Raw genomic sequence first — 14,032 nt, forward strand, 5'->3', positions numbered from 1 at the left:
TGATTTCATATTAATATATTAGAGATTATAATATATTAACAAATCACAAGTGTCATTTTTCTCATTTTGTCTATCCAGTTGTTACGATTCCATGCAACCCTAATGAACCATGCCAAATCGGGTCAACTACATACCAAATATAATTTGGAGTTAGACACCTTATCCGACACATACAACCCTAAATGATTTGGATCTATGTTTTTCTCTAATTATACATGCAATATTGTTTCCAAAGCATTAAGCCTACAACTAGCATGGAAATGGCATAATCAACATAAAAGAGAGTCATAGAATTACCTCTTTTTTGTAGCTTGTAGAACTTCTTGAGTTTGGTCTTTAAGAACTTAGTGCCCTAAGTGTTGCACCTCAAATGGAATCACAACACACCTAGAGCAAATGAGACTTTTGAGAGAGTATTTTTCTTGCACCAAAATCAGCTCATTGATCTCCAAGAACACTAGTGCATCTAGTAGTCAATTTTGGATGCTAAGGGGCTTCTTATATAATATGGCAAGATTAGGGTTACACCATGTAAACCATAATGTGCATGGCCTTCCATATTCCTTGGGCTCCATGGGTTTAAACCTCCATTGATCATCCATGGGTTTAGCCCAACCTAAGGAATCATGGATCATTAGCCCACACCATAAGAATGAATAATTTACCAAATCAATCCCCATATATTTAATTAGTCTCATTTTATCACAAAATTAATTCCAAATTAATTCTTAATCAATACTAATTAAATCATATGATTTCATATTAATATATTAGAACTTATAATATATTAACAAATCATAAATAACCTTTTCTCAAAAGTCTATCCTATCAAATTGTCCTGGTGGCATGCAACCTAAATGGACCATGCTACTCTCGGGTCAAGTACATACCACTTATAGTTATGGGCTTAGACACCTAATCCAACAATAAGTTAGCTATTAAGTGAATGTGTTAAATCACATGTATTAAGGGTTGAATAATCTCAAAATGATAGATTTAACCCTATTACACAGCTCTCATTTGAGTCTAACCGTTGTAGGGATGAGTCTTTCACTCGAAGGATTATCTGACCTTTATTCCATGTGACTATATTCATGAGGTAGCTACTGGCATTATGGAGAGTTCTTCAGCAGCTGATGGCAGGGTGAGGACGGAAACCTAGGAAGGCCTAGGAAATGCTTTAGTGGATCTCGTTGCGATGTTAGCGAACATTTGGAGTGCTAGTTTGAGATGGTGACTTGGAGGCTACGGGATGATTGCTGAGGAAAGTGTGGATAGGTGTAAAAGGTAGTATTATGCCTGTATTGCTGAAAGCACGAGATCAATACTCGAATCCAGAAGAGTCTTGAATAATCTAAGAAAATTATGGGAAAGAGAATTCTTGGTTATGCTTTGATCATGGGAATAAATGCTTTGCAAGATAAGGATGAGCATGCATGGGGAAGGACCAGGGTTTGGTCTCGGCTCTGGTGGTGAGCTAGTTAGTGCAAGGACTGTCAGAGTTCTGAGTTCACGAGAATGAAAAGTGTTTTCCACACTAGCCCTACCCCATAAGAGCTAAGGTTCGGTTCGGCTTGGATCTCTTGTATCGGGCGACAAGGATTGATTGTGCAACCTATTGCACTTTCGGGATTGGAGACTATGTATGGGGAGTAGATTGTAGTCCGGTTTAGGGCAGAGGTTGCTCCAACTATTTCAATTCTTCCGTTGACGATTGAGCTTGTAAGTGTGTCAGGGTGCCAGACGTTGAATGATAGGAATCCCAGAGCTCGAGGGAAGGAAATCGATTTAGAGTACCTCGGGAAGATAGGTGTAGGTTAGGTGCATTTAGCGGATGGTCTCAGGAAGAGACCCAAGACTTCTGAACGATGATTGAAAGGCCAGCAAGGCCAAAGTCAGTATGGCACGTGCGAGGAACCATACGGTGGGGTTATCACTCCAAGAGTATGGGTTGCTACAAGCGTAGCAGGATTGATCGTGTCAACAGGTGACATTGCTAGTGGGTGCTCGACCCTGGGTGAGACCAATCTGATGGATCGACAGCAAGGTTTTGGAAAGTTGTGTCGGGGCGAGAGTGTTTTAGGACTGCAGTGTATCCCGTAGCATTTACCGGTCTTTAGGCTGCGGTAATATGGTGGTAAATTTGTATTCACCTTCAAATTTCTTTGGTAAAAGGGTGTCTTCAAAAGCGATTGGGATCATCCAATTGGTTAAGATTACAAGAGTAATCTTCAAGATCTCCAGAGCTGAGTGATCATTGTGTTTGGTTAGCAATAGGGCGCTTGTATTGTTCGATGCAGGATTTGGGCAGAGGAATATCAACGAGTCCAACATCGGTAATAAAGTCGTTAAAAAGATTAGCAACAAATGAATGAAAAATCAAGCCATATCTAGCTTTCATTTTCAAATTGAACGTCATTAACCTATTAGTGAGCTTAAAATTTCCTTTTTTCCTAAAAATAAAAATTTAGGATGACTCTTTTAAAAGTCTAGTCGAACCTTAAAACTATAACCAAATTTATTAGTAATTGTTCTAAATCAATTTTATAAATGTTACATTACATTTTTTTTAGTTAGCAAAATACATCCAAGGAATTGGAAATATGTGTATCCGCTGAAGGGTTGATGGTTCAAGTCTCACCATGGATAACAGAATAATTCAAAAATAAAATTTAATGGGTGTGTTAAACGTTAAAAAAAATTATAACTAGTAGGATGCCCATGCTCCGCATGGGACGAAATGATATCGGATGCTCCACATGGGACATGGAACGGACGAAAGGATATCGGATGCTCCGCATGCGACATGGAACAGAAGGATATCATATTTTGACTAATTGTTAGATGAGTAATAAGTTGGAATTTATTACATTTTTAGGACATAATAAATGGAATGGTTGGATGTGCAAGTATCTTATTTATTTTTTATTACTTTACAAAAAATGTCAAGATGTTTAGTTAGTGTTGAGTCATCATAAGAAAAGATAACTCATTTGAATAATTATATACCCAAACGACATTATTATTCAGAACAACAAAAGAGTAACTAACACCCAAATATTAAAAAATGACCTGATAAGCATCCCATCTTTTCTAACTTTTAGTCGAATCTGCCACTTACAAAGACTACTAAATTTATTTAGTTTACAATATCAATTTTCCATCCAGTTGTCCTCCTAATCATGCCACCTAGAAAATCAAGACCTACGACAAGTCCATAAAAGAAAAAATTAATCAGGGGAATTAGCAACCACATTCACCAATTTTCTACTATTTTCTTCATTCCAATATGGTGACCTTGTTTCAGAAAATGACAGATCTTAACAGCAAAAAAAATAATAATAAAATAAAATAAGAACTACATAGTAAAATGTAAAATAAACCGAATAACAAATAAGAAAAGACAACCATTTAGAAGAATTAAACAAACCCCAGACTTTAGATCCAAATTTCCACTAAACATCTTTAAAATCATAACTTCGGCTGCAAATATTTCGTCAACCTCTGCTAGCTTCTATGAAATTCGATCATTGTCATGTGTCATCATGTTAAAACTATGTATTTTATAAACCTATGAAAGCTTGACCTTTGAGTTGGGATTCTCATCCATACATACCTTTGTAATACCTCCTTAATCACCTCTAACAAAAAATTTCTGAACCGATCAAGAATGGATTGTGTTCTTGATTAAGAAAAACAGAGTAATGTATATGAGAAAGATTATCACCAACTGATTACTAAATCGAACAACAATACAAACATGCTCATACCTTTCAATGCCTAAATAACTTGTTCCTAGAAATAACTTCTCATCAAAACTTATCACATCGGTCAATGGTCATATTAGATATACTTACATCTAGATAATATATAGTTATAATATATAGATAAAATAAATGAGTTGAATAAGCATAAGCAAAAAATACATAAATGGTAGATTATATTAGCCATTTTTTGGAGAAAAAAGTAACAAATGCCCCCGATTAAAAAAGATGAAAATGAGATTGGATCACATACCTGTTTCCCCATTTTTTAAGAGTTGTTCTCATGAATTACTTCCTTAGTATATTTGCAATCAGGTATATGCATTACAAAAAAACAAGTTTTTTAAAGTATTTCTTCCTAGTATTAGTCCTTTCAGTATGTAATAAGCAAGATATCAGGATATAAAGCAGCCAAAGTTACCTGTCTCGAACCAAATAATATGGGGAAGTAAGTCATTCATCATCAATTGAATATTCTTTGTCACATAGGTCAGCTTGAACTTTCCTACAGTTAATAGAAACCAAACAATATTCCAGTTTATTGATTTCATAAAAGAGGTTAAAAAGATAACATTAAACACTGAGTGAGCACAAAATTAAGATTCATGTAAAATATGAATAATGGATTTGAATAAAAATTCAAAAACTTGGTTCAGGAATTTTGTTGAACAGTTGGCATGCATCATCAAATTTACTTTCAAATCTCATAACCAACTGGGTGGTATAGTTGAATTGTATTCTTGGGGTATGATGGAGGTGACTCAGGTACGTTGAACAGACGCCCATATTCCCTGCACAATAATAATTGAGTGTTCAAATTATTACTACTTTGTACATATTGATAATTGTTGTATGTTGTGCTTAATCAATAAGAAAATATGTTTCAGACATCACTTTAGAATCTATGGTAGAGAAATTTAAATCAATCTATAAAGAGTTAAACAAATGTGCCTTCAAGCATCACCTTATCTGAAGTAACTCTACAAACATGAATGGGCATTGATGAAGCAATCGATGGCAGAATAAAAGAAGATTAGTCAATTTCAAATTTCATACCTTGTTAATATCTTGGTCAAAATAAATGTAAGTTAATCGATTTTAAGAAGGGGAAGAGAGAAGCAGCTGGCAAGGCAAACAATATGATTGATTTTCTTTCTTCTCTTCCTAATACCTGTATATTGTATGTCGTCTCCTCCTTTCTAAGGACCACATAGCAACACGCAACAACGAAAAAGCTAAACATGGGTAGGGAATGCACCTATTGTCGGTGAAAATTAGAATTGTTTTTCCTTCCCGTGGGGATTGCACCTATGGTTCAATCGATTTCGAAAAGTCGTAGTATGGAGAAGAAATTGATACAAGAAGCGGAGGTGGAAGAACAGATGGAAGATAAATTGACTAAGAAAGGCGGTGACGAACACGTTGCATCAAAAGGGAGTGTCTTACAAAGTCGATGCAATCGATGGAAAGAGTAAGTAACACGTGTCTAACACACGTAACTAGCCATTGAAAACCTAGTCAAGGGACCAAAGGAGAAAAACATTGACATTAGGAACTAAAATTGGCGACAAACCAAAACCAAAGTAGCAGCAAAAGAAAAAGAAATAGAAGGGGAATAAGCGACAAATTAGAATCAAGAAAATAAAAACAAAACCACGAAAATAGAAGGACAATATCACACAAATAAGTAGGAATTATACAGTAGCTAAGGAAAGATAAATTTAATATATATATATATATATATATATATATATATATATATATATATATATATATATATATATATATATATATATATATATATATATATATATATATATATATATAATTTAAAAAAAAAAAACGTTGTAAACATGAAAAATGAAAAACATATAATAAAAGAAATAGAAATTTAAGTATGAGGATTTCCAGGGCAGCTGCGTGTATGTCTCCGGCGCCAAAATTCCTAAAACCCTAAACCCTGTTTTACTCTTCAGTCTTCACATATTACATTATACACCATATCTTGAGCTCTGCCGCTGATAACTTAACGATGAAATCACTAATCTTTCCAACAAGAACAGCCGCGATCTTAATTCCAAATCTTGTTTTTAATCCGTCTAACTCGCTTTCTTCCATTTCTAATTTCTTACCTGTTAGAAACCCTAATTATCTCCCTCAACTACGTCGTCTTAGATTATCCTCAGCTTATTCTTCGTCAATCACCGAAGAAAACGGCCATTGCCACCAAACTGAGGGTGAAATTCACGTAATTGTGGGCCCTATGTTCGCTGGAAAAACCACCACTTTGCTTCGCCGGATTAAATCTGAAAGCTCTAATGGCAGGTTTGTACCTCACCTTAGTAGTCTGCTAATTCAATTACTTCATTGAATTTATTACATGAATGTCTTACTGTATCTGTCGCAATTCATCCAAACAATGGTTTTAAGTCGATCATTAGTAAAGCAAAAATGGCTCCAACAACATCATCAAAAGCTGGAATAAATTCACCTCATCTTCATATTTTGCATTCAATCTAAATTATAGCTGAATGTTCAATCGATTCACATGTTAAATTCGTAAATTTCTCCTTGCTTTCTGTTCCAATAGCTGAATGCAATTATCACTGGTAAGATATTCCCAGATTTCAGGATAAGGTCTCAAAGGGCTTCCTCAACATGGAGGAAACATTGAAGAATCTATGTTTTTCAGGAAGACTAGCAGAAGCAGTTGGATTACTATGCCATACAGGACACCAAGTTGACTCAGAGACTTACTCCCTTCTTTTGCAAGATTGCATATTCAAAAAAGATTATCAGTTTGGGAAAAGAATCCATTCACAAATGATTATATCTGGTTTTATTCCCAATGAGTACCTAAACATCAAGTTGCTTATATTATATGCAAAATCAGGCGATCTAGTCACTGCCCACATTCTTTTCAAGAAATTACTCATCCCAAATGTGATTTCATGGAACGCCATGATTTCAGGTTATGTCCAAAAGGGTCTTGAAGAACAGGGCTTGAATCTTTATTACAAAATGAGACAAAATGGTTTAACACCTGACCAGTTCACTTTTTCTTCAGTTTTTAGGGCATGTGCCACCCTGGCAACACTAGAACAGGGTAAACAAGCACATGGGGTTATGATCAAGACCCAAATAAATGGAAATCTTGTAGTCAATAGTGCCCTAATCGATATGTATTTCAAGTGCAGCTGTCCATACGATGGACATTTAGTATTCAACAAGTCCTCAGATAAAAATATTGTTACATGGACTTCCTTGATATCTGGATATGGACAACATGGAAGGGTAAAAGAGGTATTAGATGCTTTCCATAGAATGATAAACGAAGGATTTAGACCAAACAGTGTTACTTTTCTTGTAGTTCTTTCCGCTTGTAGCCATGGAGGTTTGGTAAAAGAGGGCTGGGAGTATTTTCAATCAATGAGAAGAAATTACGGGATTACCCCTGGGGAAAAGCATTATGCAGCAATGGTGGACATTTTAGGAAGATCAGGAAGGTTAGATGAAGCTTTTGAGTTTGTAAAAAGTGCACCATGTAAAGACCACCCAGTGATATGGGGTGCACTTATTCAAGCTTGTAAGGTATATGGAAACATGGATATGGTGAAAATTGCAGCAAAAAAGTATTTTGAATTGGAAAGTGATAATGTTGGTAAATATGTGGTTTTATCAAATGCTTATGCGAGTTTTAGTCAGTGGGAAAATGTTGCTGAGATTAGGAGTGGATTGAAGGAATTGGGGATGAAAAAGGAGCCTGGTTATAGCATGATTGAGGTGCAAAAAAAGGTCCATTTTTTCTTTATGGGGGATAACATGCATGAAGAAACTGATAAAATATATGAAGTTATCAAGGATTTGAATTGTATATTAAAAGATTCTATTTCTTTCTAGCTACTTTTTCTGATCAAAAGGGTTATTCTTCCAGCAAGTATCATATTTTTTTATGATAGCATAAATTTTTTGTGAGTTCATTAGCTGATGTGGATCTTTTTTTTTTGGTTGAGGAAAATTATTAGTTTGAATTGTTGTTAGCTGTAGTAGTGTGATTAATGTTTATATTTGTTTGTAGAAATGCAGCTGTTATAAAGTCTAGTAAGGATACAAGATATGGATTGGATTCAATTGTGACACATGATGGGGAGAAGCTTTCATGTTGGCCACTTGAAGCTTTATCATCATTCAAAGAAAGAATTGGTCTTGAAGCTTATCATAAGGTTAATTACACTTTTGGTCCCTGTATTATATCGACTTTGTTGGATATGGTCCAAAAAAGAAACTTTTTAATTACCTTTATAGTTTTGAGCCGTCTGATTTCACATCTCGGCTCATAAACTTTTGAAAAAAATACCATTTTGCCCTTGTCTTTTCTATTTTCTTCTTCTTCTTCTTCTACCTCAAAATCAAAGCAAATGTAAATTTTAGTGATTTTTTTTTTTTAATAATGTGTGATGATAGCTAGAGGTGATTGGAATTGATGAAGCTCAGTTTTTTGAAGACTTGTATGATTTCTGCATTAAAGCTGCTGACCATGATGGCAAAACTGTAATTGTTGCTGGCTTGGATGGTGATTATTTGCGGTAATTTTTTTTTTTTTTTTCCATTTGTGGTAATTCAACATTTTTATTTTATTCATTTATTTGTATTATTTATTTTTTTCAATTTGGTATTTTTCAGGAGGAGCTTTGGGGTGCTAGATATAATACCGATTGCAGATACTGTAACGAAATTAAAGGCACGGTGTGAGGTGTGTGGGAAGCCTGCTTTTTTTACTTTAAGGAAAACAGAGGAGACAGAGAGAGAAGTAGTGGCTGGTGCTGACGTGTACATGCCTGTTTGTAGAAACCATTATTTGACTGGTCAAAAGGTCAAACAGGCTGCAAGAAATGTTCAGGAAACACACAACCTTCAATGTGGCTCATTCTTATAGTCAATTTACTCAATATCTGTAAAACGTGCGTGTATTGTATAAAAACTTACGTACGTGTTTTCTATATTTAATGGGATGTTGTATGGAAATTACAAACCAAAATTCAATGGATATATTTATTATAAGAAAGTGAAATATATTAATGTTGTTACTAATTTCATATAAAAAATACATCAACAGTTATATAGAAGGTTCATAATGGATTGAAAATTTTGTGAGCACTACATCTTTATATCAAATATCTAATGGGGCATAGTATGTCAGATTTACTTCTCTGTTGCTAGAAGAATAATCGTTTGCTACAAAAAAAAAAAAATAATAAAAAAATAAAATAAAAAATGATGTAATGTTCATCTTCTCCAAAAATTAAAATGATTTCATTAGGATTGGCTTCTATTTACATGGAAGTGATGGACAACCATTGTCGTCTTTTATATGATTTATACCTCTCGTGGTTTTGAAAGTAAGATATTGCAATAGATTTTTATATTGCTTTGTTTTTATTTATATAAAAGAAATATATTAACTTGATTGGTTTTACAAGAATAATTCTTGTGGTTTTGATGAGTAGACGTTGAAATAAATCTCTAAATTGTGTTGTTTGTAGTTGTAGATGATAATTTTTTGTTTTTGTAAAAGAAATTATATTATGAATTGGTTTTTAAATTAATAACTATTATCAATAGATTTGTGAAAGTCTCATTATTTAAAAATTAAATTTTACTCTATATTATGTTTGGAGTCGTTAACAACAAAGGAAGATGTTGGAATATTGTTTTCAGTTGATGTGGCAACTACGGTGTTCTTCGCTTCCGACCCAGATATGAGCTCTCTGCGATCCTACTATCATTACCACACGCATTTTCATGTCAATTCTTCAAATCATGTTGAAAAGATCAAAATTTTCATCAACCTATGTTCTCCAAATCCTAAAATCTCTAAACAAAACCCAAATTTATCCATTTTCTACTTCAAACGGCAATGGAAGTTGTTCAGAGTCTGAAACCGATTGGGCGAGATTGCTTAAACCTTTCGACATTGAACAACTCAGGGAATCGCTCCATAGAATCACCCCACTTCAGCTTCAAAAATTACTTCACCTTCCACTTGATGTATCAACTTCACTTGAGATATTCAATTCCGCCAGTACCCAAAAAGGCTACGCTCATACGTTCGACGTGTATTACGCATTAATCGATAAGATTGGAGCGGTTGGAGAATTCAAGACCATCGATAGATTGTTGATGCAGATGAAAGACGAAGGGATAGTTTTTCAAGAAACCCTTTTCGTTATGATCATGAGGCATTACCAGAGAGCCGATTTACCTGGTCAAGCCAGGAGATTGCTTTTGGTAAAAATGCGAGACGTTTTCTTGTGTCAACCGACCTCCAAATCGTATAACGCCGTTCTGGATATACTCGTCCAAGGAGGTTGCTTCAAAGACGCACCCAAATTGTTCGACGAAATGCTTGAAAGAGGCATCCCTCCTGATGTCTTCAGTTTTGCGATTGTAATGAAAGCACATTGCTCCATTAACGAAGTTGATTCCGCATGTACTCTCCTTAGACGCATGACGAAGTATGGATGTGCTCCAAACTCAAAAGTTTACCAGACCCTGATTCACGCATTATCCAAAGATAATAGAGTAGATAAAGCGTTAACACTTTTGGAAGAGATGATAGTCATGGGTTGTACACCTGATCTTGAAACTTTCAACGATGCTATTCATGCTCTTTGTAGATCAAATCGAATCCATGAAGCTGCAAAATTAATGGATAGGATGCTTCTTCGTGGGTTCACTCCAAATGCCCTAACTTATGGGGTTCTAATCCATGGATTATGTCGAAATAAGCAAGTGGAAGAAGCTAAAACCCTAATTACTAGAGTTCATGAACCAAATAGCATCATGTACAACATGTTAGTAAACGGGTTTATTGCAAAAGGGCAGTTTGATGAAGCTAAAGCAATTGTGAGTGAAAAGATGTCCATTAATGGCTGTCATCCTGATATTCATACATACACTTCACTCATTCATGGTCTTTGCAAAACTGGGCATTTGGTTTCAGCTCATGATTTGATGAAAGAAATGGAATCAAAAGGTTATGAACCCAACACAATCACTTACACAATCTTGATTGATGGATTTTGTAAGAATCAAAGATTTGATGAAGCAAGTGAGGTGATTCAAGAAATGTCACAAAAGGGGTTGAGTTTAAACACAATTGGATACAATTCAATCATACATTCGTTATGTAAGTATGGTGATGTCTATAAAGCTGTAAACTTGTTTGAAGAAATGCGTATGAATGGATGCAAACGCGACATTTTCACTTTCAATTCACTAATATTTGGGTTATGTGAGATTGAAATGATTCAACATGCATTGAGAATGTGTCGAAAAGACATGGTGTTGGAAGGTGTTGTTGCGGATACTGTAACTTACAACACTTTGATTCGTTCTTTTCTTAAACAAGGTTTGATTAATGATGCTTTTAACCTCGTAGACACGATGTTATTCCATGGATGCTCACTTGATGAAATCACATACAATGGCCTAATAAAAGCTTTATGCAGAGATGGAGCTGTTGAAAAAGCATTCGATGTTTTTGGGAAGATGAGGGAGAAGGATTTCAATCAAACTACTGTTTCTTGCAATCTTTTGATGAATGGATTTGTTAAAACTGGAAAACTACAAAAGGCGTTTGATTTTTTACAAGATATGGAGAATTCAGGGATGATTCCTGATATTGTGAGTTATAATACTTTAATTAGTGGGTTATGCAAGATGAGAAATGTGGAAGAAGGTATGAAGCTGTTTGAAGTTTTGGAGTTGAAAGGTATGAGTCCTGATGTGATTACTTATAATACTTTGATATCTTCGTATTGTAAAGAAAGCATGTTTGATAAAGCGTGTTTGCTTTTAAGTAGAGGTGTTGTTAAAGGGTTTGTACCTAATCATGTAACATGGTATATATTGGTGTCTAGTTTGTTAAAAGAGCTTCAATGATCTATAGATAGATTTATGCATTTAGAATGGCAATTATTGTAAGAGTTATAAGTTATATACATTTTTTTTTTTTCATTTCTTTCTTTTGATGCTTTTGAACACTTGCATGTAACTTATTGCTAGACATGGTGCAAACTTCCATCCACCTCCTCTCTTCTCTTTATATGTTTTAGTTTCATCATTTCTTTGTAAAGAATAAAAATTATGAATTTTAATCATTCATTTATAAATTATCAACAACAATATTTGGTCTTATCGGTTGCGTTGGTTATTCTGACCAACTAATTTTTGTATGTATGGATGTATAAATTGTATGTATAGATGTAATCATTATCATAATAACAATAGATCGATATTGTAGAGAACAAAAAATTATGAATTTTGATACAGTATGTCTGTCAGATCTAGATCTTGATTGGGTGTGATATCAACCTCGATTGAACTCATTCCAGAAGACTTTTGTATTCTAACGTCTTCCATCTTCTTCCTAACGTTTACAGCTTCCTCCCACCTCTTACCTTCACAATATATATCCGATAACAACACATAATTTCCATCATCATAACCTTCTAATACCATTATTTTCCTATTAACTTCTTCACCTATTTCAACATTTTTATGAATCTTACATCCCCCAAGAAGCCCTCTCCAAACCACCACATCCGGTTCAAAAGGCATATTCATGATTAAATCTTTGGCTTTATCTAAATGTCCTGCACGACTCAAAATATCAACCATGCAACCATAATGTTCCATTTCTCGTGTTAATCCATATACATAACTCATGGAGTTAAAGTATTCCCACCCTTTATCCACTAAACCAATATGACTACAAGCACTTAAAACACCTATAAAGGTGACACCATTTGGTTTAACTCCTTCATTTATCATATTGTTGAAATGATCGAGTGCAAGATCACCATACCCATGGTTTGAAAGCCCCATGATCATAGCACTCCATAAGAAAACATCTTTCTTTTTTATGTCATTGAAAACTTTCAATGCGGTGTTTATATCTCCACATTTTGCATACATGTTGACGAGGGAAGTTGCAAGCTTTATGTCTATTTCGATTCGGTTTTGAATTATGTACTTGTGAACTTTCATGCCTGTAGTTAAAGCACATAAATCTCCACATGCAGATAAGACACTCACAATTGTGATTTTATCAGGTAAAAAGTTAGCTAATTGCATATCATGGAAGAGATTCAAAGCCTCGTGAGACTGCTTGCTCCAAGAAACCAAATCTTTATCTCCATGGGGAAGTGAGGCATAACCATGGATCATGATGTTCCATGAAACCAAGTCTCTTTGAGACATTTTATCAAACAGTTGGCGTGCTAAACTTATTTCCCCAATCCTTACATACTCAGCTAGCATTACATTATACGAAACCAAGTCTGGATCTTTCATTTCACTAAACACCTTCCTCGCATATTCTATCCACCCGAATTTCACGTACATTTCAGTGAGACCCGTCTGGACAAAGAGATCATTCCCAAAACCAAGTTTCAATACCTGGGTATGTATCGTTTGACCGTTTTGAAGAAAACCCGACCTCCCACACGCTTGAACCACAAGAGAGAGGCTGAAACTGTCTATAAAGAGGTGATCTTGGCGACGCAACTGGTGAAATAAAGACAGACATTCGTCGTGGTTTTGGGAATTTAAGTAAGCTCTGATCATGGTGTTCCAAAGAAATGTGTCTGGACATTGCATTTCGTCAAAAAGGGATCTGGCATAAAGCAAATTGTTTGAAGAATTCAAAGAGAAGTTCCGAAGCAGCTTGGTGATGATGAAGTTGTCGGATTGTAAGGAAGTTTTTAGAAGGAATGCATGGATTTGGAAGATGATATGGAGTTCTTTTGAGTCGTGAATTAAGGACATGACTTTTTGTTTGATGGTTTTCGAGGGAGAGTGGGAGAGCATCGCGATGAATCCCATCATGTTTAACTTTACCTTCATTACTCATCCAATATTTATGGTAAATCAACTTGAACACGTAAAGAAAATAAAAAAATGTTTGTATTTAATGTTTATATTATAGAAATTATTTTTATTTTGTTAGATATAAGATTTCGGAATAACAATAGGATATTGTTTGGATTGTGATTAATTTACTTTTCAAAATCTATAATTCCTCTATTATTGTCTGCGTTTATACAATTTTAGAAGTAGGATAATCCAAAAAAATTTATTTGTATTAAAGGTCTAATCCAAAATCATGAAATATAAGGAAGGTCCCTTGTACTAGTTGATGTTTTGATTTTTGGATGGGTTGGAAGGAAACAAGTATGTGCGGACCTTATAGGGTATCCCCTCTC

General features: G+C 34.7%; 3 protein-coding genes and 1 pseudogene across 3 annotated transcripts; 3 read left to right on the forward strand and 1 right to left on the reverse strand.

The window, feature by feature from the left end:
- Nucleotides 1–5,661: 5,661 nt before the first annotated feature.
- On the forward strand, nt 5,662–8,839 carry LOC145047099 (thymidine kinase a-like). Its single transcript, XM_078995344.1, has 4 exons — nt 5,662–6,089; nt 7,843–7,987; nt 8,229–8,350; nt 8,448–8,839. Exons 1-4 carry the CDS (start codon nt 5,797–5,799, stop codon nt 8,698–8,700), a joined length of 813 nt encoding a protein of 270 aa, XP_078851470.1. The 5' UTR covers nt 5,662–5,796; the 3' UTR covers nt 8,701–8,839.
- Nucleotides 6,332–7,771, forward strand: LOC145047094 (pentatricopeptide repeat-containing protein At4g16470-like). The gene has a single exon (XM_078995340.1). The coding sequence runs from the start codon at nt 6,423–6,425 to the stop codon at nt 7,662–7,664; it is 1,242 nt and encodes a 413-aa protein (XP_078851466.1). The 5' UTR covers nt 6,332–6,422; the 3' UTR covers nt 7,665–7,771.
- A 597-nt stretch (nt 8,840–9,436) lies between the features above and the next one.
- On the forward strand, nt 9,437–11,781 carry LOC145047106 (uncharacterized). The gene has a single exon (XM_078995351.1). It carries the CDS (start codon nt 9,567–9,569, stop codon nt 11,706–11,708), a length of 2,142 nt encoding a protein of 713 aa, XP_078851477.1. The 5' UTR covers nt 9,437–9,566; the 3' UTR covers nt 11,709–11,781.
- A 228-nt stretch (nt 11,782–12,009) lies between these two features.
- LOC145047111 (pentatricopeptide repeat-containing protein At5g66520 pseudogene) lies at nt 12,010–13,715 on the reverse strand (annotated as a pseudogene).
- Between the last annotated feature and the right edge of the window lie 317 nt (nt 13,716–14,032).

The sequence above is a fragment of the Lactuca saligna genome, chromosome 1 (genome assembly GCF_052625555.1).
Source record: "Lactuca saligna cultivar CGN05327 chromosome 1, ASM5262555v1, whole genome shotgun sequence".
NCBI classification, from domain to species: Eukaryota; Viridiplantae; Streptophyta; class Magnoliopsida; order Asterales; family Asteraceae; genus Lactuca; species Lactuca saligna.